The sequence below is a fragment of the Haliotis cracherodii genome, unplaced genomic scaffold (assembly GCF_022045235.1).
Source record: "Haliotis cracherodii isolate W230 unplaced genomic scaffold, xgHalCrac1.p SCAF_7, whole genome shotgun sequence".
NCBI classification, from domain to species: domain Eukaryota; kingdom Metazoa; phylum Mollusca; class Gastropoda; order Lepetellida; family Haliotidae; genus Haliotis; species Haliotis cracherodii.
In genome coordinates, this window is record NW_027266330.1 from 11,486,758 (window position 1) to 11,514,478 (window position 27,721).

Consider the following 27,721-nt stretch of genomic DNA (forward strand, 5'->3'; position numbering starts at 1 on the left):
TACCTCCCTCCCCTCTCACTACCTCCCTCCCCTCCTACTACCTCCCTCCCCTCTCACTACCTCCCTCCCCTCTCACTACCTCCCTACCCCTCTCACTACCTCCCTCCCCTCTCTCTCTCTCATCACTCCCTGCCCCTCTCACTACCTCCCTCCCCTCTCTCTCTCTCATCCCTCCCTGCCCCTCTCACTACCTCCCTCCCCTCTCTCTCTCTCATCCCTCCCTGCCCCTCTCACTACCTCCCTCCCCTCTCTCTCTCTCATCCCTCCCTGCCCCTCTCACTACCTCCCTCCCCTCTCTCTCTCTCATCCCTCCCTGCCCCTCTCACTACCTCCCTCCCCTCTCTCTCTCTCATCCCTCCCTGCCCCTCTCACTACCTCCCTCCCCTTTCTCTCATCCCTCCCTTCCCTGTCTCTCTTGATCTATCTCTTGATAGCCATAGTTTTCAACACCAAATTTGATACTGAACCTCCTGCCTCACATTTGTTTCCGTGTTCAACATCAGCACTCAAGGACTCAGTGTTTCTGCTCAGTTATAAATTTACCTGTTCTCTGGGCCAGCTGCACCTGTACATTAAATATTTTGGACTGATAGGGTGAAATTGTACCAGTTCATCAGGTTCATGGCCTATTTTTATGCTACGGAAACACTGTAGCATGGCCTTAAACTAAACACACAACTCACTCACTCACTCACTCACTCTTCCAGGCTGGAGAACAAGGAGAAGAAGGAACAAGAGAGGAAGACGAGAAAACGGAAAAGTTCAGAATCCGAGGCTGCACCCCAGAAGAAACAGGTTGGTGTGGAATAAGTTAATGATCTGCCCTGGGTATCCCGGTTTAGAAATATCACCAGTAACCTATGCTTACCTGGATCAGGCAGTCAGGCCGAGGGACTTGGTTGATTGCGAGTCATCGTACTCTGACAGCATGACGCTGCTATGATATCAATCACTGGTTTGTCTGGTCCAGACTTGAATATTTACAGCAGACATCATATAGCTTGAATATTGCTGAGTGTGGCGTTAAATAAACAAACAATTTTTTTTTTGAAAATCGGATGTGTAGTGGGTAGTCACAATGTTGAAGTGAATGGGTACCCGGTAGGATGAGATGGTCATGTGATGTTAACCTTCTAGAGCCTCACAGGCAGCTTGGGTTGTGTACTCCCCAGGGAGCTGAGAATGAAAATTGAGAACACACAAGGTTGAACAAGGTGTCAATATGTAGCTCCTTGAGCATGACCCTCTGTGGTAAAATCTGAGGCAACTTGTTTGTTTCCAGTAACCATGGTAACCCCTTGTCCCCCCCCCCCCCCCCCCCAACATAAACTGGTTGTTTTCTCCATGTGTCGGACATTACATGTTACTTGTGTTTTTCGTCTTCTCCAGGTGATGAAGCAAGAGACACGGAACCTGCAATCTGTTTCTAGTGAGTTCATGGACATGACTTGGAATTAATGCTTGATTGGGGCCCACATTACATACACAGTCAAGTCCCGTTAATCCAACATTGTTGGTTGCATGTGATTATGTCGGATTAACGAGTATGTCGGATAAACGAAATTAAGAAGTATCAACATTCATGATCGAAATTCGGACAGCTACACGATAGATAACGATACAAACACGTAATAAAAAATGAAATATTTGTATCGTTATATTTCATTGTTAGCGGAATATGTTTTCTAATCATGCAGGGTTGGTCGGGTAGCCTAGTGGTTAAAGTGTTCGCTCGTCACGCCGAAGACCCGGGTTCAATTCCCGACATTGGTACAATGTGTGAAGCCCATTTCTGGTGTCCCCTGCCGTGATATTGTTGGAATATTGCTAAAAGCGGCGTGAAACCATACTCACTCACTCTAATCATGCAACCTCTAAAGCTTAGCACAAAACAACTGTTACTGACTGTATGATGGTTTTAAACCCAACTCACTCACTTACAATATACTGGTACACCAGTTATATCGCACATCCCTAGAGATTAATGTTGTTATTATGACTGGTTGTGTCAACCATGTTAGACCTGCTGTCAACACTTGCCTGTGCTGGTTACAGGGGTAGAGAGGGTGCTAGAGGAGTATCTCCACTCAACAGATGCCACGCCCACTTCCTTCTGCAATACTGTCGTCGGCAAGAAGCTTGAGACAGATGTTGCCATGGAGATCTTCCGGGCCATTGTGAAGGTCAGTTCACATTAAAATGTTAATTTATTTTTTATTTTGATTTAATGTACTTTGATAAATTTATAATTTTGGTTATATTTGCACCTTGTTATTGCAGCACACAGATCCGTGTCAATGGATATGATACAAATTGGTATGATCCTCCCGGTCTTCATTCTGGCAGGATCGATTATCACCTCCTGCGTGTGTTTATCATAAACGAGACCCAAATTAGCGTCACATGATGAATTTTATGAATGTGTCCAGCTTTCACCATGTGTTTCACATATGCCTGGCCTGACGAAAATGTCGAAGCAAAAAACAGCCTTATTGTACTCTTAACATGACTCTTTTTCACCTGAAATTACACTTCTTTTCTCAAATGATTTATCCAAAACTTCAGTGAGACATCTCTGGTTTAGTTCTGAGTTTTGAAGATCAGCAAACCTAATATCTTTTTTCCAAAAGAAGTAGTTGTTTTCATTTCCTCAGTTGCTGCGACCAAACTGGAAAGTAACATGCTTAGCTAAAAAAATCAAATTCAATCACAGGATAATTGTGAAAACTCGCAAACGCAAGCACCCTGCCATAATTGTCACGACTGGATCCGAATTGTTCAGCGTTTTGGTCAACCTGATCGGACACTGATCAATATACTGTAACAATTGTCAACAATGTATTCATAAGAACATGTTCAAATTTATGACTAAGTTAATTTAATACTTTAACTAAAATTTTAAATATTCTGAAGGTAGCATCGTGGTTGAGTTTGGTTCCAAAATGGTTACCATGGTTACTATGAAGCCAATTCTTCCCTTCTGTGATTTAGCTTTCAATAAAAGCCACAAAACAGTCTTCAAGCACACAACAGGTGGCGCAGATTTTCAATCATGAGGGGCACAGGTGCCCTCGTCATCTCAGGGGCCTCAATTATGTCCCATGGACACTACAGAAACGTGATCATGGCTTCAAGTGCCAGATCATCCAGATTAATATGGGAGTTATAACTGGAATACTGTTCAAACCCAGGGGCACGGGTAGCCCAGTCATCTAAGGCGCCATGATGCGCTGTGCAGAGTTGCGTCCCTTGGCACGCCAGAAACCTATGATTGTGGGTTTGAATCCCGGTTCGCCCCGTGTATGTTTCTAGGTTTGTCAACACCATACCCGTGCTTGTGGGTTTCACCGAAGTGGTAACTGTCTGAGACCTGCATTACTCACTCACTCACTCACTCACTCACTCACTCACTCACTCACTCACTCACTCACTCACACACTCACACTCACTCACACACTCACTCACTCAATCACACACTCACTCACTCACTCACTCACTCACTCACTCACACACTCACTCACTCACTCACTCACTCACTGTGATCCTTACGATTGACAGATGCTACAGACAAGCTGCAGCGATCAGCTCCCCCTGGTGTATGCAGCGTGCAGCGCGGGCTCCGACATAAAGGGGCCATTCATGACGGACACAGAGACACGCCTACTAGAACTCATCACCGCTCTACTGGAGGAATACATGGTAACTTGTATTTGTATTTTATTTTTTTTGTTCATTCGTTCATTCCTTTTTCGTTTGTTCCTTTTTCACTCGTTCGTTCGTTTGTTCATTGGAGTACATGGTAACTTGTATTCTATATTTTTGTTTGTTCTTTCGTTTGATGGGGCGGTCGGGTAGCCTAGTGGTTAAAGCGTTCACTCGTCACTCCGAAGACCCGGGTTCGATTCCCGACATGGGTACAAAGTGTGAAGCCCATTTCTGGTGTCCCCCGCCGTGATATTGCTGGAATATTGCTAAAAGCGGCGTAAAACCATACTCACTCACTCACTCTTTCGTTTGATCATTCGTTCATTTAATGCCACATTCAACAATATACCAGTTTACCTGTAAATAACTGAGTATTGCCGAGACAATGCATTGATATAATGGCGCCTCCATGCTGGACAATGACACCCAAATAAACCAGGTCACCGAGTCTGACGTAAGAGACGACTAACGGAATCAGATGGTCAGACTCGCTGACTTGGTTGATGCACGTCATCGTATCTCAATTGCATAGATAGATGTTCATGATTTCAGTCCCTGGATTGTCTGGTCCAGACTTGATATTTGAGGACTGTTGCAAAAAAACAAATGCACTAAATGTAAAATTAGTTATATTTTGTAGATGTAGTTCAAATTTCTTGAATTCAGATAGGTTTTGGAAACACTAAAATGATGCAGGTATATTCAGAAGCATCATCAAAATATGGGAACTGCAGAGCTCCAGATAAGCTGCGTATCTGCGTGAAATACGCATCAGAAATGCAGAAATACGCAGTAAAATATAATCCAAGCGTATCAAATACGCAACGAACATTACAGATACGCTACAAAAATAAAATTTGTGGCGTATCATCAAAATATTGTGAAGTAACCCTGCGTATTCGATTAGCAAATCAGCAACTTATTTTGAAATTATAAACGGGCATTCCGTCAACCTTGCCAAACTCCACGATGACAGTCACATCATGATCATTTGCCATCACACTTTCGTGTGGAAGTATCGTGGTATTTTTGAGTCCTATAAAGCTCTCAAACCCACACGACACCAGTTTGCAGGGACTAGATGAATATTGTTTTTAAATATTTAACTTAAATACCCACATGTGTAAAAACTAGTGGGTAACAGAAATTTGAATACGCAGGTAGAATTACTGATACCCAATGATTTTAAAATGCATGGGTAAAATACCCACAACACCAAAAGCTTATCTGGAGTTCTGGAACTGTTGAAAAAAATGATGCCGTGACTAATAAGCAAATACATTCCGCTACCCCAGTTGTATTGTGTTAGATGTGTAGGCCACGTGTCTGAGCTTCTAAGGGATGATGATGATGATGATGATGATGATTTCTCTCTGCTCCAGGATTGTCCGCGCCACCAGCTGATGGAACTCCTGTGGAACTCCATCTTCCTGCCCTGTGTCGCACTTCCCGGACGTCTGGCACTCTGGTCAGTTCATATGTACTAGTCAAAGACAGTTTTTATTATGACATATGTAGGATCAATTGTTAAGATGAGACTTAAGCTTGTCATTTGTTTGTGTCGTGATTTGTTATGGTGCCATCACATTATTTTCACTGGCCGGTTAAAGTTAGCTCAGGGTTCACTTCATGCGACCATGTGGTTGTGAAGTAATGTAGTGGTTAAAGCGTTAGCTCGTCACATCAAAGACCCGGGTTTATTCTCCACATGGGTACAGTGTGTGAAGCCCATTTCTGGTGTCCCCTGCCGTGGTAGTGCTGGAATGTTGCTAATAGCAGCGTAAAACCGTACTAGCTCACTCACTCATGTGAGGATGTGTCTGATCTTGATGGAGAGATGTATAAAGCCTCTCGACATCGGAGGCAATATGATCGTTCCAGGCAAAGAAGTTCGTAACCTGGGTGTGATTTTCAACTCATCACTATCTATGGCTTCTCACGTGGATAACATCTGCAAGCGAGCATATCTGAACATCAGGAATATTGGACAGATTCGCCAGTGTATAAATGCAAACACAGCTGCTTCTCTAGTTCACGCATGTGTTCTTTCACATCTAGATTACTGTAATGGACTACTCATCGGCCTTCCTCATAACGTTTGACTAAACCTCAAAGAGTTCAAAACTGTGCTGCCAGGCTTGTTACTAAATCCAAAACGTTTGACCATATCACACCGATTCTCCACTGGCTCAAAATCAATGAGAGAATCCAGTTTAAAGTGATGCTGATTGTGTTCAATGCGAGACACAATCAAAAACCAACTTATATCAGCGAGCTTCTTGAAGAGTACGTGCCTGGGAGATCTCTCAGATCAAGCTGCCAGTCACTACTCTCTATGCCTAGTGTTAGAACGGCGACTTTTGGAGGTCGGAGTTTCGCCAAAGTTGCCCCTGAGCTATGGAATAGGCTGCCATTGGATATCAGGAACATTGACAGTCCTACTTTGTTCCGATCAAGACTCAAAATCTATCTTTTCACCAAATCTTTCTTGGAGTATTGAGGCTTTGTGTTTTCCTAGCTGTGTAATGTCTCTTTTTGTGTAGACTCAAATGAAGCGCTTTTGAGCAGTTCTTCGATCTGGATACCAGCGCTATATAAATCTGTAGTTATTATTATTATTATAAAGCGGAATAAACCGTGTAATTTTAAGGATATCACCCCTGAATTTGATCTACATGAAAGTCTTTCTCTGTTTCAGTCGGATGTTCACTGCTCTCTGCCGATGTGAAGGTAGGGAGAACAGTTTTTTCTTATTACTTAAAATTCCTCCTTAAACCTTGGATGGGGGGACGGGTAGCCTAGTAGTTAAAGCGTTCACTCGTCACGCCCAAGACCCGGGTTCGATTTCCAACATGGGTATGATGAGTGAAGCCCATTTCTGGTGTCCCCCCGCGTGATATTGCTGGAATATTGCTAAAAGCGGCGTAAAACCATACTCACTCACTCACTTGAACCTTGGACATGTGGACTCTCAATCACTAAAGGACGCACCATTTCAAAGTCTTTTATTGTATTCAAGGCATCCAGCCCATCTGGGGGCGGTCAGGTAGCCTAGTGGTTAAAGCGTTCACTCCTCATGCTGAACACCTGGGTTTGATTCCCGACATGGGTACGATGTGTGAAGCCCATTTCTGGTGTCCCCCGCCATGATATTGCTGGAATATTGCTAAAAGCAGCGTAAAACCATACTCACTCACTCACTCACTCACTCACTCACTCACTCACTCACTCACTCACTCACTCACTCACTCACTCACTCACTCACTCACTCACTCACTCACTCACTCACTCACTCACTCACTCACATCTGAAAGAGATTTGTATCTTGTAACTTGAATCCCCTAGGTGCTCAACATCAACCACAACCCAAATCAGGGTTTAAGAAAAGTTAGGCTCTTTGGATTTTAGGACCTGCCTCACTTTGGGCTTTTGTTCACCTGTAAGCTGACTTATGACAGTATTATTAATAGTGCCATTATCCAAAGTAAGCTGACTCAGCAATATGTGAATTGTTGAGTCAGCATGAAGCGAGGAACAGCTATGTCCAAATAAATCCAGTATTTGTTTTTAGACCTGGTTCATGGAGCTCTCTCTTCTATCACTGCCACCAGTCACAGGTCCCCAGTGTGCACAGAGTTGAACTCACAACCGACTGACCGTTATGTCTACAAACACGCCATGACTATCATGACACCGAGTTGAATTGCTTTGTTTGTCAGTTTGAATTTCTATTTTATTTCAACTGACTTGTAATTAGTGAGAATGCAAGGGGTAAGTTGAGTGATTTTCCAAATTTCAGCACATTTGGGATTTGAGGGAACGTTTGCAAGACTCTTGTAATGGTCGCTTGCACTCTGATGGCAGTGATGACACCGGGACATCATATAAACATTTTGACGTCATGATGTCAGGTTTTTTAAAAAAAAAGATAAGTGGATAAGTACATTTATTTTCGAGAAATAATTCCATGTTTGTTCACCTACAGGTGACCTTGAGCAGGTGAGAGTCTTCATCTTCAAGCTGCTGACCTGTGGCTATCTGAGCTACGTGGAGTCAGTGCTGGCTGTCGTGGGGGTGTGGCCGCTCACGCTCATGGGAGGGGCAGGTGAGTGTTTCACGGGGCCAGGTGTAGCAGGGACTGATTGGTTGGTTTGTTGTTTAACGCCGAACTCAGCAATATTCCAGCTATATGACGGCGGTCTGTAAATAATCGAGTCTGGACCAGACACAGTGATTAATATCATGAGCATCGATCCACGCAATTGAGATCGATGACATGCATCAACCAAGTCAGCGAGCCTGACCACCCGATCCCGTTAGTCGCCTCTTACTACAAGCATAGTCACCTTTTACGGCAAGCATGGGTTGCTGAAGACCTATTCTACCTCGGAATCCTTTTACGGGTCAGCAGGGACTGATGTATAGGCCCTGAGAGGATTCAAGGTCAGCATTGATCATTGATGGTCGTAAGATTTATTGTTTGTTTGTTGTTTAACAACGCCCTCAGCAATATCCTTGCTACATGATGACGGTAGAGTCTGGACCAGACAATCCAGTGATTGTCATCATGAGCATCATCGATCTATATAATTGGTATTCATTGACGTGCATCAACTAAGTCAGCAAGCCAGACCACCCAATCCTGTTAGTTGCCTACAGCAAGGATGGGTTGCCGAAGATCAATTCTAACCCAGATCTTCACCGTTCGCTGGTCGTTCAAGGCAACCAAATAGATTGGGTGGTTAGATTCAGTGACTTGGTTGATTGCATTTTACTGTATCCCGACAACATGGGTCGCTGCTCATGATATCAGTCACTGGATCAATAGATCCAGATTTAATTATTATAGCTGAAATATTGCAGTGGAGTGTAGTGTTAGGCAACAAACAAACAAGCCATATTAACCAGAGGTAGTCTGTCTCCCAGAACAAAGAAAATGAATAAGAAAAAAGAATTCAAGTCGAGAATGTTTTGCCAAGTCAAGATTTCCTCAGCCTGAAATAAGACATTATTCTGGGCTCAATTTTAATTATAATTTTTATTTTGTAGATATACTTTTAAATATATAACTACATTTCTGGGACTGAATGTTAGTCTGAGCCAGGAAGGTGATGCTAACAATGTTTCTGCCTGAGAGAAAGCTACAAGCATGACTAAGCTAAGAGCAGAGTTTGTATGAGACGATAAGTTTGTGCAGCCAAAATATTACCTTGGATTGGGAGTAAGCTCTCAAGCCAATACAGACTTTTGTCCACTCTAGTCATCTTCATCTGGTGACTGTGAGAGATGATGAAGCCTGGTCATCAGGTATTATCTGTTTCATGTTAATGACTCCTGTTTACAAGCATATCACCTCGACACTGGCCTGTTGCAGACATGCCTCCGATGATCCAGGTTGTGCGACACACCATCCTGGAAGCCGGAACAGCTGAGGGAGCAGACAGCTTTGTGCAGAAAGTGAGTGTCAGTGGAACATATGGGCTTAACATGTACAACGCAATTCTGCCTTCCGCTCCAATCACCATCTTACCCACAGTCACCCTCGACAACTCTGAAGTTATTAAGGGGTGTTTATGCTAAGTTTGTGTAACTAGATGATATTATTTGCTCAACCACACACCTTTTAACCAGCAATTCATCATTCAACATCCATCCATCCTTCAACCATCCATCCACAATTAAATCATCCATCCATCCTTCAACAATCCATCCTTCAACCATCCATCTACTTTTAAATCATCCATCCATCATTCAACCATCCATCCACCCTTATATCATCCATCCATCCTTCAACCATCCATCCATCCTTCAACCATCCACCCCTAAAACATCCATCCATCCTTCAACAATCCATCCACACTTAAATCATCCATCCATCCTTCAACAATCCATCCACACTTAAATCATCCATGCATCATTCAACATCCATCTATCATTCAACCATCAATCCATCATTCAACATCCATTCATCATTCAACATTCATCCTTCAACCATCCATCAACCCTTAAACCATCCATCCATCCTTCAACAATCCATCAACCCTTATATCATCAATCCACCTTTAACCATCCATCCATCCTTCAACCATCCATCCATCCTTCAACCATCCATCCATCCTTCAACCATCCATCCATCCTTCAACCATCCTTCCTTCAACCATCCATCCACCCTTAAATCATCCACCATCCTTCAACCATCCATCCATCATTCAACCATCCATTCAACCATCCATCAACCCTTAAGCATCCATCCATCCTTAAACCATCCATCATCCATCCTTCAACCATCCATCCACCCTTAAATATCCATCCATCCTTCAACCACCCACCCACCCTTAAATCATCCATCCATCCTTCAACCATCCATCCACCCTTAAATATCCAACCATCCTTCAACCATCCACCCACCCTTAAATCATCCATCCATCCTTCAACCATCCATCCACCCTTAAATCATCCATCCATCCTTCAACCATCCATCCACACTTAAATCATCCATCCATCATTCAACATCCATCTATCATTCAACATCATCCATCCTTCAACCATCCATCCATCAATCAACCATCCATCCATTCAACCATCCATCCATCATTCAACCATCCATCCATCCTTCAAGCATCCAGACGCCCCCCACCTGTTCATCCAGACACCCTCCCTCACTCCCGCTGTGTGTTTCAGCTGATGATGTGCTACCAGAAGATCTGCCAGTGGCCCCCCCTGTCCGAGTCCCCCGCTGATCTTCTGTCTTCCCTCATCAACAGACTCAAGCAGTCCATCATCACAAAGCAGCATCATGGTGAGGCCCTGACAGAATCTCAGATGGTCAGGGACCAGTTCAAAAGTTTCATGTCGCATAAAAATCTTAATTCATAAATTCAGAGGTTTTATAAAGTAACTAAACAAAGCACAAACTGGAATCCTATTTCACTGATCCTATTTCTATTCATATCTGTTAGGATTTGTCGTTATAAACATGTTCCTGGGGCAAGGGGGACTGACAAACTAGACTGGAATTTCTGGGCTCAATTGTAGTTCCACCAGTGGGTGTTACGAGTTATGTCCCTTCTATGTCCCTCCTACTGACTGACCAGTCAGATTCCACCTCTCATATCACTTGTATTTGCCACTCGTCACCACTCGCCCCTTTCCGTAACCTGCAAGAAGACTCGTCCCTCTATCGATGAATGTTATGTGCGAAAATACGACAAACCAAACAGAATGTGCATATGATTTCAAGTTCTTCGTCAAAGAATCCCCCAGAAATAATTTTTGATTTTTCATATGTCTTGCATCTAAAAATAAACCCAAGACACATTTAAACGTGTTCAATCATACTGTATAATTCTGCAGGTCCTGATGTGCTTTAAATTGCATCTGAAATTTTTATATTATATAGGAAAATATATGTGAAACATTACGCAACGAGTTGACAATTGGTTTAGGTATGCCCGTTTGTGCTAAGACGGAACCCGGTCGCAAAAATAGCCATGTGAGGGGCATGAGTCGTTATAGGCTTGTCCTGGAATAACACAAGTTGGTCACAAATGTTGTATTTGCTTCAGACAAAATGGTGGCGCCCACTCAAAACATTCTGATCGATAATCGGGATCTGTATTGAAACAAAACGAGTCTTACCCCGCGAAGTGCATCAAATCACTTGAGCACCTGGATTTAAAACATGAAAAGATTTGCAAAATATCTGTTGACGCCCTGTTGGTGGTACACATGCTTTGCAAACCTGCAGGCGATCAAAATTTGCATGATGAAATCCATGTTGAATATGAACCGGATGTCTACTACATTAAGTGATTATTAATGGACTATGTATAGACTCAATAGTACAGTATCAGGTATTTCCTCTAGGTGGGGATTCGTCATCACCACCACTAGTGCTAAGTCCTTCTAGTACAGTTCGTTATGATTTTCAACACCTAGTAAATAAACTTCAGTCAGTAAAGGCAGGGCAAGACACGAGAATCTAAAAGAGGCCACTAAATTCAGGAATCCATCATTTTCAGAATTATGTTTTTTTGGTAGGTAGGGGGTATGTCTCAAAACTTTAGTAATCCTTTTTTATCCGAAGACAAACTTTTGAACAGGTCCCCGAATTATGATACTATGCTGCCACGGAAACGTTTACATTTGAGATTTCATAATGATGGTAAAGTGGGGCAATATCAAGGCAGAAAATTCAACTTTAAATATTTAATGGATCAGTTTAGTTTCTATTTTGCATTAAGTTGATTAACTGCTGGTCTAGATAGAAAATTGTTATTTATACACATACAGAACATATAGAATAACTACTTTTGTTATTAATTGATAATTATATTATTGATGATGATGATGTTCTGGGTGAACAGAGGCATATTTTCGAACGAAGTCTCTTGCCTCAGGAGACACCACATGTGATGTATGTGTTATTATTTGTTTGCTAATGTTTTTTTGCTGTTTCATTCCCAGGTTGTATCTATGAAACCATGAAGAGTATTGAGCTGTTGCTATGGAAACAAGGTTGGAAGTTTGTCTACATGCACTTCGTAAATCGCCACTTTAACTCAGTCACTGATGCCTGGAAAGCCAAGGGAGATAACTCGAGTGTGGATCCGCGCTTCCTAAACACCATGATCAGAATATTTGGTGAGTGTAGTAGATCTGGTTGCTTTGTCAGGAGTGACAAATGTTGAATATTTAAAAATCAGTTCCCTCAAATTGTGTGAGCTTGTTGATACTCTAATTTTCTAAAAATAATTACCCTCCCCTGATATGATTTGTTTGTTTGTTGTCTAACGCCGCACTCAGCAATATTGCAGCTATATGACGTCAGTCTGTAAATAATCGAGTTTGGATCAGACAACCCAGTGATTGACATCATGAACATCGATCCACCCAATTGGGATCGATGACATGTATCAGCCAAGTCAGCGAGCCTGACCACCTGATCCTATTAGTCGCCCTACGACAAGCATAGTCGCCTTTTACGGCCAGCATGGGTTGCTGAAGACCTATTCTACCCCGGAATCTTCATGGGTCTCCCCTGATATGAGGGTTGTCATATTTTTGGATGACCCTCCCCATGTCTCTCTATATGTCTCCAGCACTTTATATTTTATTATCACAGGTAAGTTTTACTTGAGCCCCCCAAATATGTGTATTCTTTTTTATGACCCTCCCCAAAATGACGAAATGCAAAAGGACTTATTATCAAATATCAATTTTTTCATGACACTCCCCAAATATGTATTATTTTTACGACCCTCCCCTAGAGATTGTCATTTTTTCAGTGACCACCCCCAATTCCCTCTGACCTTTAATAAACTTTGATGATTTGTGTTCAAACATATCAGATACAAGTTATATGAATTTTATGTCACCGAAATCACACAGTTACTTCTATGAAGAAATGAATTAAGCTATGTTCTTAGTGAAAGATGTTTTTGGTTTTTTTTAGCTTTTCAGTTGTGTTGATCTGGTTTAAAACTTTAAATATTGATCTTATGAATATTATCTATTTGTTGTGCCTCCCATGGGAATTCCGAGTTAGAGTTGATCCCCAACAACCCATGCTGATCGGCAGATCGAGTGGTCAGAGTCAGTGACTTAGTGGATTGTGTGTCATCATACCCTCATTCGACTATTTACAGACGGGATCGGATGGTCAGGCTTGCTGACTTAGTTGATGCATGTCATCGTTTCCCAATTGCGTGGATTGATGCTCATGACATCAATCACTGGATTTTTTGGTCCAGACTTGATTAAGTACAAACCGCTGTCATAGAGCTGGAATATGTTTGAGTGAGGCTTTAATCAACAAACAAACAACAAATATGTTGTACTTATGTGAATCATTTCCATGACAGCAAATTTTATTGGCTAACAAGAAAAATTGTTTTTAATCAAAAGATGTAGCCACACCCAAACTCTTTCTGCTTAGTTTGTAAAGTATGTCCTACATTTTTTTCTTCACACATGACCAGCAAATTAATTTGAGACACATTGCAGAAAGTGTCAGTAATGTTACACTGACATCTGTGTAGTCGCAAGATCATTAATTCCACTTTGACACTGACAGATTAAAACAGCTTGCATGCTATTGCGTCAGTTCCTAACTCAATGAATCAAACAATGTCAGGTTTTATGACACTCAGTCTCAGAGGCATGGGTGGCCAGTAGCCTAAGGCACAGAAGCTTGCTGTGCAGAGTTGTGTCCCTTGGATGTGCTGGAAACATGATCATGGTTTGAAGCCAAGGCTCACCATGGTAATGTGTTTGTTGGTTTGTTTGTTGGTTGCTGTTTAACGCCTCACTCAGCAATATTCCAGCTGTATGACAGTGGTGTGTGCATAATCAAGTCTGGAACAAACAATCCAGTAATTAATATGAGCATCAATCTACGCAATTAGGATAAGATGACCACCCAATCCCGTTAGTCACCTCTTACCACAAGCATAGTACCTTTTATGGCAAGCATGGGTTCTGAAGACCTTGGATCTTCACAGGGGCCATGATTATGTGTCTAGGTGTGTCACCACAATACCTGTATCACAAAGGTAACCGTCCTGCATGAATTCAGGTTCCCCCCCACTTAAGCCGACATGCTGTTCAAAGTGATGTTAAACCCAACTCACTCACTCACCTCCTATAGCCATCTTCCCATGGCAAGGGCGTTAACTCATAATGAAAGTCCAGTTTCCACCCTTGCTGAACTAGGCTTGAATTTCGTGGCTCAATCATAGCGCCGCCAGTGGCTCTTACGAGTTATGTCCCTTCTATGTCCCTCCTATTGACCAATCAGATTAGATATCACTTGCCTTTGCTTCAAACAAGATGGCGGGCTTAGACAAGATGATCTGATCGATAGTCAAGGTCTGTTTTGTAATAAAATGGGACCGCCTCCGTGGTCTTGTGTTAGAGCGTCCGCTCGGAGAGCGGAAGGTCCAGGGTTCGATCCCGGGCCGCGTCATACAAAAAGACGTTAAAAGATTGTACTTGTTGTTACCCTGTCTGGCGTTGGGCATTAAGGGGCTAAAACAAGGACTGGTCGGCTCGGAGTCAGTATACTGTGTCTGAGTGGGGTATTCATGTTAAACTGCGGCATGGTATCTCAGTGAGCTAGCACTATAAATCGGCATCAATCCGGACTAGTACAAGCAGCCACACACACACATACACGTGCATGCACGTGGCTATATAAGTGCAATAATCTTGGACGCGACGTTAAACCTCATTTCACCTCACCTAATAAAATGGGTACTACCTTGCAAAGTGCATCAAATCATTTGAGCACCTTGATGTAAAACATGAACATATTTGTAAAATATCTATCGACGCCCCGTTGATGGTACGCACGCTTTACAAATCTTGCAGTTGACGGAAATCTTCACGTTTAAATCCATGTTGTTTACAAACCTGATGTCTAGTTTGTTGTGCGATTGGACAATGCAAAGAGTCGTTAGTCCAGCCAAAATGTAACTCCAGAATTCCAGCCTAGTTCGGCAAGGGTGGAACCTTGACTCTTATAGTCAGTTAACTCACTTGCCGCAGGAAGATGACGATAGCATGCTCCCTGTGTTTCAGGAAACGTGTACCACCTTCCCAAGTTCTCCCACAAGCACAAGGACTTCCTCAAGGTCCTCAAGCGATGTTTCATCTCAACCCTTGAACGTCCAACAGGTATGGCAGTCGAACCATTGTTGTCACTTTTCTGTTCAATATTTTGTATGAGGTTGGTCCCTGACAGAGTTCAACAAAGTGATCAGCGTAATAAATGTTATATTGGGGGTAACACTTTCTTCGTAAAGTACAGAATCTCGTACTTTTGGGGGTTGAGTCCTTTCTGGGTTTCGAACCCACACGGCCAGAGTGAGGCACCTAATCGCCAGCACACAAAGTCAGCAATCTAACCCACTCAGCCACCAAGGCTTCCACTAAAATGAAAGTACGACAACTGGTAGTCTAGATCACATATTTTGTTTACCCCTCTGACAAGTGTGAATTGGCACGGCTCCCATGGCCGAATGCTATGAACACACAATGCCACTTGTCACCCTGCTGAAAATATTGTTGAGATATAAGCATTTGTAGCATGAAACCCCACACATTCACTCTGTTGAAGCTGAATGTTTAATATTTACAGAACACTTTGAGGTCCAACTGTATGCTGCTGAGGTCCTGGCGGAGTTATCTCCCTTCCACCCCCAGTTCATCATGGACGCCCTCGCGGAGTGGTACAAGCACAACAGTGTCATGGTCCCAGCCCAACAACGGACTTACCTAGAACAGACAAGAAATGCCCTCATCGCTAAAATGCCCACTTTCTTTGTTGAAAAATTTGCATGATTGTAAAACATGTTTTAAAAAATGTTAATTTATTTTGGAAACCATTATGACTGCTGTGAATTCAATTACAATTTTGAACGCACAATTTATCAGAAACTGCATAGTATTTTGATATTTTGGATGTGTGAGAGGTTGATGTTGGTGTCTGTATATATTGTTTTTTTGTCAGAGGGAAGTTATGATGGAGTTTGTTATGTACAAACTGACTGGTGTCAGATACAGTTTTATCTTACCTAACACTAAAATACAAGCTTCTGATTGGTTAAGGAATTATTTTCCTTTAGCCTGCTCAGTGGTGGGGTACAAATGTCATGTGACCCACTGAGAAATCAATCGGAACACATCTTAGGTAACTTGCTTACCTCGTATAAGTATTGTTTAGTGTCTGAAGTGGACATATGTTTATCCGAATGTATTGGGTAAAGGGAAGTATCTTGGTTCGTTTGCATCGTCAGCTACGAGTTTTGCTAACACATATTTTTTATGTGTATGAATGGATGTCGGTAAGATATATTCGTTAAAACCTATGGATAAATCTATCCCAGGGGCATATGGTGTGATGTACCCTGCAGCTGTCTCCATTAGACTCAAACACAGGGTACATCACACCAAGGCGACTAACGGGATCAGGTGGTCAGGCTCGCTGACTTGGTTGATGCTCATGATGTCAATCACTGGATTGTCTGGTCCAGACTCGATTATTTACAGAGCGCCGTCATATAGCTGGAATATTGCTGAGTGTGGCGTTAAACAACAAACAAACAAACAAAATATCACACCATATGCCTCAGTTGACAACTTATAATATAATCAGCATGTTTATACATATACTCAAATCCTAAAGAAATGAGACTTTCATAACATGTTCTAAATGTGATTAAAACGAATTGAGTTTTGAATGACTTGTATCTAATGTCTACAAATTGTTCAAGGTGTTTCCCTCTTCGAGTGCTAACATCCTGATAGAATAATGAGCTGATGTTACGACTTGTGGAGTCGATACTTCAGTAGATGGTCTGCTGTCAGCTCCACACATAACAAACAGATGAGGCTTTCAGAGGCACGAAATGTTTCACATGTTTGTGAAAGTCGTGTATGTACATAATAATCTGAGCTGGTTTCATGGAAATAGGATTTTCATGCATTGAATTCATTGTTGACTGATTTATTTTATATGGTATTATTTCCGATAGTTTTGTACAATTTTCTATAATTTGATATTCTAGTTTGTATATTTTGTATAATTTGTTTTTGTGGTTTTATTAGCATGTGAACATAAATAATTTTGTCGAAAATACTAAAGTCATAGTATCTTGAATTAAGTAATGATATTTTGTATATTTTGTGGTAGTAAACTTATAACTCCTATACACACTCGATACAAACTCTGGTCCCATAAACTGTGGGTCTCTAATTAACGCAGAGTCATTAAATCAGGCTGATGCATGTCATCGTATCCCAATTGCGTGGATCGATGCACATGATGTCAATCACTGGATTGTCTGGTCCAAACTCGATTATTTACAGACCGCCGTCCTATAGCTGGAATATTGCTGAGTGCGGAGCTAAACAACAAAAGACAAACATTAAATCAGGCCAGTGATATTTCTGTCTAAGGCAGAATTCCATTTTTTAAATATGTCCTGTAACAATGTTTCTATGTCGGACATGTGTTTTTGGACTTGCTATTCTAGTCTTTCCATCTTTTTTTATCATTTTTCAATCACATGCCTGTGATATGAAACATATACGCAGGTATATCTATCATAGGAAATATGGTAGACAATTGGATCTAATCAAAACATGGGAAAGCACATGGTGTTATTATTCTGTAGATATAGTAGGTGTAGTGCCTAGTGATAAATGTAATACCAAAGGCTTGAACATATTCTAGTCATGCATGGCTGTGAATCAGTTTTGCCACGTCAGCAGTTTTGACATGTGTTTTTCTCTGATCACATGATGATTGATAGTTTAAGTATACTGCATACAGCACCTCTCAAGTTGTACAGAAGACGTCGTGTGGTTCACACTAGGCCCATGGCAATAGCTTTAGAAATAGGAGATTTCAAACACAGTTTTTCTTGAGTAATGTCAAGTTAAAACTGTTTTATGATTTTTGAGAGACATATTTGACAGATAACGCTTTTCCCATGACAAACACATATAAACAGATTTGTCTTCTCAAAACTAGTAGAATCATTCGGTTTGCTCTCCATCTGATTCTACTGACACCTATTTTTGTGTTATATTTGTGCAATATTTTGTATATTTGTACCTAGTGCTCATTGTTGAGATATTTGCCCCATGTTGTAACATGTGCTTATGCATACGTGTACATACCTGTCTATTGTAGCGCTGCACTATCCAGTCTCACCATTGTCTCACAATCACATGTCTGTCACCATTGTATCACACAGTTGCAAGTCTGTCACCATTGTGTAACATAATTATGTGTCTGTCACAATTGTGTCAGACAATCACGTATCTGTCACCATTGTGTAACACAATCACGTATCTGTCACCATTGTGTAACACAATCATGTGTCTGTCACCATTGTGTAACACAGTCATGTGTATGTCACCATTGTGTAACACAATCAAGTGTCTGTCACCTTTGTGTAACACAGTCATGTGTCTGTCACCATTGTGTAACACAATCAAGTGTCTGTCACCTTTGTGTAACACAGTCATGTGTCTGTCACCATTGTGTAACACAATCAAGTGTCTGTCACCATTGTGTAACACGGTCATGTGTATGTCACCATTGTGTAACACAATCAAGTGTCTGTCACCTTTGTGTAACACAGTCATGTGTCTGTCACCATTGTGTCACACAGTCATGTGTCTGTCACCATTGTGTCACACAGTCATGTGTCTGTCACCATTGTGTAACACAATCATGTGTCTGTCACCTTTGTGTAACACAATCATGTATATGTCACCATTGTGTAACACAATCATGTGTCTGTCACCATTGTGTAACAGTCATGTGTCTGTCACCATTGTGTCACACATTTTCATGTATGTCACCAATGTGTTGCACTGCAATGTGTCGATCCAATTCTGTCAAACAGCCAATGATGAAACCTCTTCAGCAACTGAGCCTTACAATGTATATTGTTGATTCACCACTATTGTGACTGTGATACCTTGACACTGTTGTCTCACTCACTCACTCACTCACTCAGAAGCAGATTAAATGGGGATTAGATGGTCACAATGTCTACCAATTAGAGTTGGGTTTTGACAGACGGACAGTACCAACTGTCTCAAAACATGAACCTTCCTTGATTATCCTGTGTAATATGTCTCCATTCTATTACATGAAAGATGTCAATCACTGGATTGTCTGGTCCAGACTCAATTATTTACAAACCGCCGTCATAAAGCTGGAATATTGCTGAGTGCGGCGTTAAACAACAAACAAACAAAACAAACTAACAACATGAAAGACCCAGGGCCCAGTTCCACAAAGCAATTGTAGCGGTAAGGTGATCTTAACTCTCATACTTTAACATAGAATTATGACGGTCATAGCACTACAATCGTGATGTGGAACAGGGTCCTGACCCAATCGCCACCACAGCTTGTCCAGGAAGAATCCTCGATTGTATACAGGATGCCATCATATAACTCAGCTGTTGCTCAGTGTGGCGTTAGAAACAAACAAACAAAATACAGTGTACCTATAATACACTGGGTAATCAAGCAGTGGTATGATCACGATGCCCTCACTGTCCAGATCATCTTCCTGAACCAAAAGAGTTAATGACTTTAAAAGTCCAGTTTCCTCCCTTGCCAAACTAGGCTGGGTCCTGGGTTCGATCGTATTATGAGTAATGTCCCTCCTATGCCTCTCCTATGGACCAATCAGATTCCACCTCTCGTACTCGCATTTGCTTAAAACATAACAGCGGCACCAAGTCAAGATGATCTGATCAATAATCAAGATAAAACCGGTCTTACATCGTGAAGCGCACATCAAGTTCGGCAAGGGTGGAAACTGGACTTTTATAGTCCGTTTACTCTCTTGCCTCGGGAAGATGTGTCTGACTCCTTGTGGAGGTTTCTCTCATCTTTTTCCTTGTTGTGTTTGTTGATTTGAATGTTGCATAATAGCAGAGGAGGGGAGGGGTAGGGAGAATTAACAGGAGAATAATTCATGGTATTACTTTGAACATCAACAGGGGATGGAGTGTCTTATATACTGAAGGGTTGATGGTGTATAGCTACCTGTCTGGGTTCAAGTCCTAGCACGAGGGATTATTTCGTGTTTCTTTCTTCATTGAATTGAGATTCTGCTGACTAGTCGTAAACCACTCACTCACTCATTTATAGTGTGCTTGCAAAGTGCTGTAAGCAGCATGCGATCTATACTGCTCAGCATTTGATAGGGATAATCATATACCGTATTCAACGTAATAAGCGCCCACGGCGATATTTGCTGATGTATCAGAAGTGAACAATCCCAATTAGCACCCCTTCCGATTGATCAATGTACACAAGACTTATTTATTCGTGTTTAATGCGCATGTTAAATTAATTTTTGGGAAATGTATCTGTCGTGTATAATATGCACATACTTTTCTTTGGTTTCATTTCAGGCTGTTAGCATAAACCATGAAATTATGATCTTTCAACTCTGTTTGGGTTTTTTTTCACCAAAATTATATTTTAATAAGAGCCCCCTATTTCTAATTTTGAGAGCGCCCTGGGCGCTTATTACGTCTAATACGGTAAGTCATTCTATTTAAATATTCCTGTCATATGAGGATCAGCTTTGTGTATCATGGAAAGATGAAATAGATATCCCTATGAAAAGTGGAGCAGTCGACACTGTATTCAAGGACCTTCCTCATCCTTTACAAAAAGACAAACAGCTTCCAATTTGTCTTGGAATATGCCAGACTGACAAAAATGGTCAATGCTGTGTTGTAGATTTTTTATTAACAAAATGCACAGTGCAAATGTATATTAGTGTATAAAATAGCTGGGGCAAGAAATTAGTCCGGGAATTCATTGTGCATTGACGTAGGTTTCTGAGGTTTCTGAGGACATGCTCTTTTGAAAAATATTCTTGAGGTCCAAATTCATATTGCAGTCTGCAACTTAAGTCACAAGTCCGAATCCCAAAGGCTATAAAAGTCCTAGTATTCCTAGCTTGTAATGGTGTAATTATAACATTAAAATATACAGAAAATTCTGCTTCTAGCCAAGTTTGGGCTAGAAGATTCAGAAGTTTTTGGCACAGACTGATATTGAAGACATAATAGAGCAGATCTGTTTGAAACTGTTTGTCATTGTTATACAAGATTGTGGTTCATCAACTGTTTTTGAGCAATTATTTTGATTGGCTTTTGTGATTGTTTCCTAGTATTCTGTTGGAGATATCTATTGTAGAATATAGTGAGCTTGTTGTTTTGGAGATATGTATTGTAGAATGTAGCGAGCTGGTTTTGTACAGATGAGATTCACCAAGTCCAGCATCAGGGAATATGAACTACTAGCTATTATTATTCTACTACTACTACTACTACTACTACATTGATCTACATGTAACAAAGTTTTAGACAACCTGTAGAGAATTGGGTGTGTCCTAATAGATCTGAAAGAGTTATGAACTGTTGACCTTTTCTTCAGTGTTTTGAGGTGTCTTACGATAGAGAAGGTAATATTTAGTCCTGGCTGATGGAAATGTTTTGTGTAGTCAATCTACTGGTTTGTGAATAATACTTCTTACCAACCCATGGTGCCATTCTCAAACTTGAGATTTGTTAGGAAAGTAGTAAGATTGACATTTGTTAGGAAACTAATATGATTGACATGTAAGGAAAGTAGTATGATTGACATATGTTAAGAAAGTAGTATGATAGACATCTGTTAGGAAAATAATATGATGACATGTAAGGAAAGTAGTATGATTGTCTACTGTACAAAAGTATTGATTGACATCTGTTAGGAAAGTATTTTGATCGACATGTGAGGAAAGTTGTATGATTGACTTATATAAAATATGTAATATGATACAGTTTTAAGAAATTAGTATGATTGGCATTTGTTAGGGAATTAGTATGATTGACATTTGTTAGAGAATTAGTATCATTGACAGTTTTATGAAATTAGTATGATTGACATTTGTTAGGGAATTAGTATCATTGACAGTTTTAAGACATTAGTATGATTGATATTTGTTTGGGAATAAGTATCAATGACAGTTAGGAAAGTAGTCCCTGATGGTGTACAGCCATGAATCCAGGAGTCCTCAAGGAGGCTGGTTGACATTCCATGGATTTTACCAAGTGATAAAACGACTGAATACTCTTGAGTTTGTTGTTTGTTTTATTTTTCGTACAGCGCCAAAGATCCAAAGATTTATCTTGAATTATGTCATCTTTAGTGTTTTTCCACTCTTTGAACAAACTCTGAATAATCCCTTTTAGTGTTTTTAAAAGGAAGATCCGGGGTAGAATAGGTCTTCAGCAACCCATGCTTGCCCTAAAAAAGCGACTATGCTTGTCGTAAGAGGTAAGAGGTGACAAACGGATTGGGTGGTCAGGCTCGGACTTGGTTGATGCAAGTCATCGTGCCCCAATTACGTGGATCGATGCTTATGATGTCGTCAATCACTGGATTGTCTGGTTCAGACTTTATTATTTACAGACCGCTGGAATATTGCTGAGTGTGGCATTAAACAACAAACCAACAAACAAACACAATTTTATTACTATGGAGTTTACCCATGTGGGATAGCCAGGTCTGTCCCTGTTGACTTGGTTGTTTGCTTGTCAGGCACCATGGAGTGAATTGTTGTTCACAATATAGATCACAGGATTGTCTGGTTCAGACTCGATTATTACTTACAGCCGAAATACGGGTGGGCTATTGCTGAGTCATCATTTATACAAGAAACAAACAAGAACTACCTAAGAAATTGCTGACAAAAAGAACTATTTATGCCAATAATAGTATTATTGTGTATCCCTATGTCAAACAATACAAGCAATGTGGGGAAATATCTTACTCAACTGGGGGCACGGGTGGCGCAGTCGTCTAAGGCGCCGCAATTCAATTCGCTGTGCAGTGTCGCGTCCCTTGGCCATGCCAGAAACCTATGATTGTGGGTTCGAATCCCGGTTGGCCCCGATTATGTTTCTAGGTTTGTCAGCACCATACCCGTGCTCTTGGGTTTCACCGAAGTTGTAAACGTCTGAGGCCTGCATCACTTCGGGCTTTTCTCCCACATTAAGCTGACACGCCGTGATATAACTGGAATATTGTTAAAAGCGGCGTTAAACCCAGCTCACTCACTCTTACTCACATTTGTATAGGAATAAGAGATGGCACTGTACAACCTGATTCGTGTATATGAGGTTGCTTTTGGTGTTTGTCAGAATTTGTCCGCTCCATTGTGTTAATGAAACCATGCAGCTCTTGATCATCTCAGGGATATCATACCTGGTATGTGTAAGAGGATTAACAGGAACTGGTGGGCAGTCTCCCTGACTTGGTTGATGCATGTCATCGTATCCCAAATGCGTAGATCGATGCTCATGATGTCTTTCACTGGATTGTCTGGTCCCGATTATTTACAGACCACCCTCGTGTTGCTAGAATATTGCTGCGTGCGGCGTTAAACAAACAAAAACATCTAGTATGTGGCCTTGAAGATCTCACCGCCTGGTGGTCCTGTGGAGATGTTACTTGTTACCTTGCCTGGCGCTCGGCATAATGGGACTAAAACAGGGAGTGGTCGGCTCCGAGTATACTGTTTCTTAGTGGGATATTCATGTTAAACTGCGGCATTGTATCTCAGTTGGATAGCATTATAGAAGCGGCGTTAGTCTGGTCTAGTACAAGAGAGGGCTCGCACCACACACACACACACACACACACACACACACACACACACACACACCTCCTCTCCTCTCCTTTGAATCCTTCTTGCAAAATCTTGTCTAGTTCCATAAACAGGTATTCATTTGTAATGGAATAGAATACGAAGTTGACCAGTATATGCTTATATTGTGAGGTACGGTGAACATCTGGGATAGATGTTTTCAGCAACCCATGCTTGCTGTAAAAGGCAACTATGCTTGTCGTAAGATGCGACTAACGGGATCGGATGGTCAGGCTCGCTGACTTGGTTGATGTACGACATCGTATTCTAATTGCGTGGATCGATGCTCATGATGTCAATCACTGAGCATCTGGTTCAGATACGATTATTTACAGACTGCCGTCATATAGCTGGAATATTGCCGAGTGCGGCGTTAAACAACAAACAAAGGTTATATTGTGACGAAACCGGGACTGACCCCAAGAAGACAAGACCATAATAATGTCCAACTTGAAAAGAACTGACACTGTCATACCACTGACATGTGAGTGAGTGAGTGAGTTGGGTTTAACGCCGCTTTTAACAGTATTCCAGTTATATCGCGGCGTGTCAGCTTAATGTGGGAGGAAAGCCCGAAGTGATGCAGGTCTAAGACGTTTACCACTTCGGTGAAACCCACAAGCACGGGTATGGTGCTGACAAACCTAGAAACATAATCGGGGCGAACCAGGATTCGAACCCACAATCAAAGGTTTCTGGCGTGTCCAAGGGACGCAACTCTGCACAGCGAACGCGGCGCCTTAGACGACTGTGCCACCCGTGCCCCCACCACTGACAAGACCGAAGTAATGTGTGCCGGTAATCTGGCAACCGTAACGCTCTCTAAATAAAACAGACGCCGTTGACGTTGATTATGTTTATTCTGCTTATAATTCAGGACACAGAAACATTGGTATGACACGGGGAATCTTCACAAGCAATAAATAAATAAATATTATATTCACGAGAGATTGAGACTTGCGACCATACTCCGGTCCTGTACAGTACACTCGCGTATCACTGCAGGACCGCACCGTGAAGATCCTGGGTAGAATAGGTCTTCAGCAACCCATGCTTGCTGATAAAGCAACTATGTAAGGGGCGACTAACGGGATTGGGTGGTCGCTGACTTGTTTCATGCATGTCATCGTATTCAAATTGCGTGGATCTATGTTCATGACGTCAATCACTGGATTGTCTGATCTAGACTTGATTATTCACAGACCCCCATCATATAGCTGGAATATTGCTGAGTGCGGCGTTAAACATCAAACAAACATCATTGCATGACTGCCCGTTGAGACGTTACTCAACACCAGTACCTTGACTTCCTGTTTGGTCTATATTGCCTCAGCTCAGCTTGTGAAATTAAGGATTGTTCTGGGCTCCATTTGGCTTTTATTGTTTATATTTTGTGGATAATTTTTTTGAAATAGATAACATTATTTCTGGTACTAAATGTCAGTCTCAAAGAGCAGCGGTCGAGTAGCCGAGTGATAAAACCGTTCGCTCAAACGCCAAAGACCGGGGTTCGATTCCCCCGCCGTGATCAGGCAGGAATATTGCTAAAAGCGGCGTAAAATCAAACTCACTCACTCAGTCTAAAAGATTTCCAGACGGAATAGAAATCAAGTATTCCACAGTTGTAAGGCCCCCTGGACGTGGGTGACCTAGCTGAAGACGACGCTGCCCCGACTGCTCTGATGACACCATGCTAGCAATAAACCTTAAAGTATGTCTGGTCCAACTCGGTCACAGGGCGGTGATATGCTCAATGGCAAAAGTCTATATAAAAACTATGCACGTGTTACACATTCATATTGTATAGAGACCCCATTAAAATAGGCCCCTAGCACTCTTTGCGGGTCAAAATCATCGCCGATCGCTCGCTTCAATGGGATAAACATTTGAAACTGGAGAGAATATCCATGGCCTGTGGGATCATGGCCCTCATGGACATTCCAGAATTTAATTTCTTTTGTTCGGTTTTCACATTCTGAATCAAAAGTTTTCAAAGGGTAATCTGGAATGAAAGTCGTCAGTTTGAAACTAGTGCCGTAAAGCTCAAGAAAGCTGCTTTCTGATTGGCTATTGTCGACTTCTTGTCCATCATTTCATTGGTCGGTCAGAGTTCGCGTAAGTTCATTCTGACGGGACCTCTAACAGGATGACCTCAAATCTTTGTGTAGCAGTGGCGAACACTAAGCTCTGATTTTAATGAGATTGAAGCGGGGCTGTACCCAACTCACTGCTGTTGAATACATTTATAGCACATGTCGCGTCTCGTTATATCAGATACCAATAAATACATAAAAACCTACTTAACTCGGCGAACTATGCCTCTGTGATGACGATCTCGCCAGGCGCTACTGAAATTGTAATGACATTTCTCAATACATTAATGCTATTAATCCTACAAGATCGGATCAGAATTACTCTCCCTGAATGAACGCACATATTAACACCAGCACAGAAGTTGGCGTTCACATCACAGAGCAGTGACCTGATTTCTGATGGCGTTCAACAAGACACTCCCTATGTACAAACGTAGTAAAACAAAATGTCAACATCACTGGCATTGCTTTGGGAGATTTGTGTTTTAACTGGCACAATCGTCGTGTCTTCACAGAACAGTTGTCATGGCAACAGTTTCTGATTCCACTTTCGTATCCTGGTACCGGTTTTAGTTTCTTGTTTACCCGACGGCGACCACGTGTAATACCCAGTTGGAGGACAAACGAAATATGGATCAAAATTGTTCCCATGAAGTTTGGGTGTCAAGGTTCGTAATAGTTTAAGCCTTAACCTCTTTAGAGTAATATAATAATACCCACTCCGACTGAATCATCCACTGCGGCAAAATAAACGCCACTTGTAATCCTCGACGCTAGACTGGTCCCCTGCCCTTTTCGCCTAAGCTGGCTGTCTACACAAGCAAGCGTGCGCAACAGAGGCAGGAGATCAGTCTATCCTGGACACAAAACCTTACAAAATCGGATTCCTATATGGTGAAACCTCGTTTATCCGGACCATTAATACGAGGTAACGTTCCCTTGGATATATACAGTCGTTCCCAACAAGATCGTACCGAAGACAGGATGTATGGATTAACGAGGTTTCAAAACACGCAGTATGAAGTCAATGGCCATGTTTTGAAAGGACAGATCAATTAACACGTGGGTTAGGCTTGTGTCCGGCATTCTGCGGAATGGCACAATCTTGGCTGTACAAATAAAAACATGGTATAAATGGAGAGCCTGTTCCCATCGCGTTCAACACAAGCTGATGCTCCCGCTAATCAACGCTGTTCTCATGACAGTGCCTGGTCAAGTATTTTCTGAAATCAAAAGATGGATAATGATAATAATTATTGTGATGACAGTATTGATAATAATAATAACTATCTGGCTCAGCATGAAATGTCCTATGCTATATGACTTAATGATCTTCGAATAGTTTTAGGGATAATTCCAGCAGGCGGGGGGATACAAGAAATGGAATTGACACGTTGTACCCATGTTGGGAATAGAACCTTTGGTGTGACGAGCGAACGCTTTGACCTTTATGCCACCCCACCACCCTAATTATCTTTTTCAGAAAACAACATTCTCACTGAGTGAGTTGGTTTTTTCATACCTTTTTTAAGAGTATTCCAGTTATATCACGGCGTGTCAGTATAATGTGGGATAAGAGCCGAAGTGATACAGGTATCAGGCGTTTACCACTTTAGTGAAACCCATGAGCACGGGTAAGGTGCTGACAAACTTAGAAACAATCCGAGCGAACCCAGATTCG

General features: G+C 41.7%; 2 protein-coding genes across 2 annotated transcripts in view; one reads left to right on the forward strand and one right to left on the reverse strand.

The window, feature by feature from the left end:
- LOC139447138 (microtubule-associated protein futsch-like) overlaps nt 1-18,370 on the forward strand; it is a 71,747-nt gene extending 53,377 nt beyond the window's left edge. The window contains exons 13-24 of the mRNA XM_071228319.1: nt 708-795; nt 1,390-1,429; nt 2,056-2,183; nt 3,559-3,699; nt 5,088-5,173; nt 6,404-6,435; nt 7,691-7,810; nt 9,080-9,162; nt 10,387-10,504; nt 12,172-12,348; nt 15,286-15,381; nt 15,845-18,370. Of these exons, the coding sequence (XP_071084420.1) occupies nt 708-795; nt 1,390-1,429; nt 2,056-2,183; nt 3,559-3,699; nt 5,088-5,173; nt 6,404-6,435; nt 7,691-7,810; nt 9,080-9,162; nt 10,387-10,504; nt 12,172-12,348; nt 15,286-15,381; nt 15,845-16,047 (1,312 nt within the window). The 3' untranslated portion in view covers nt 16,048-18,370. The remainder of the gene's footprint in view (nt 1-707; nt 796-1,389; nt 1,430-2,055; nt 2,184-3,558; nt 3,700-5,087; nt 5,174-6,403; nt 6,436-7,690; nt 7,811-9,079; nt 9,163-10,386; nt 10,505-12,171; nt 12,349-15,285; nt 15,382-15,844) is intronic.
- A 6,481-nt stretch (nt 18,371-24,851) lies between these two features.
- LOC139447563 (uncharacterized) overlaps nt 24,852-27,721 on the reverse strand; it is a 38,293-nt gene continuing 35,423 nt past the window's right edge. The window contains exon 8 of the mRNA XM_071228966.1: nt 24,852-27,263. Within this exon, the coding sequence (XP_071085067.1) occupies nt 27,237-27,263 (27 nt within the window). The 3' untranslated portion in view covers nt 24,852-27,236. The remainder of the gene's footprint in view (nt 27,264-27,721) is intronic.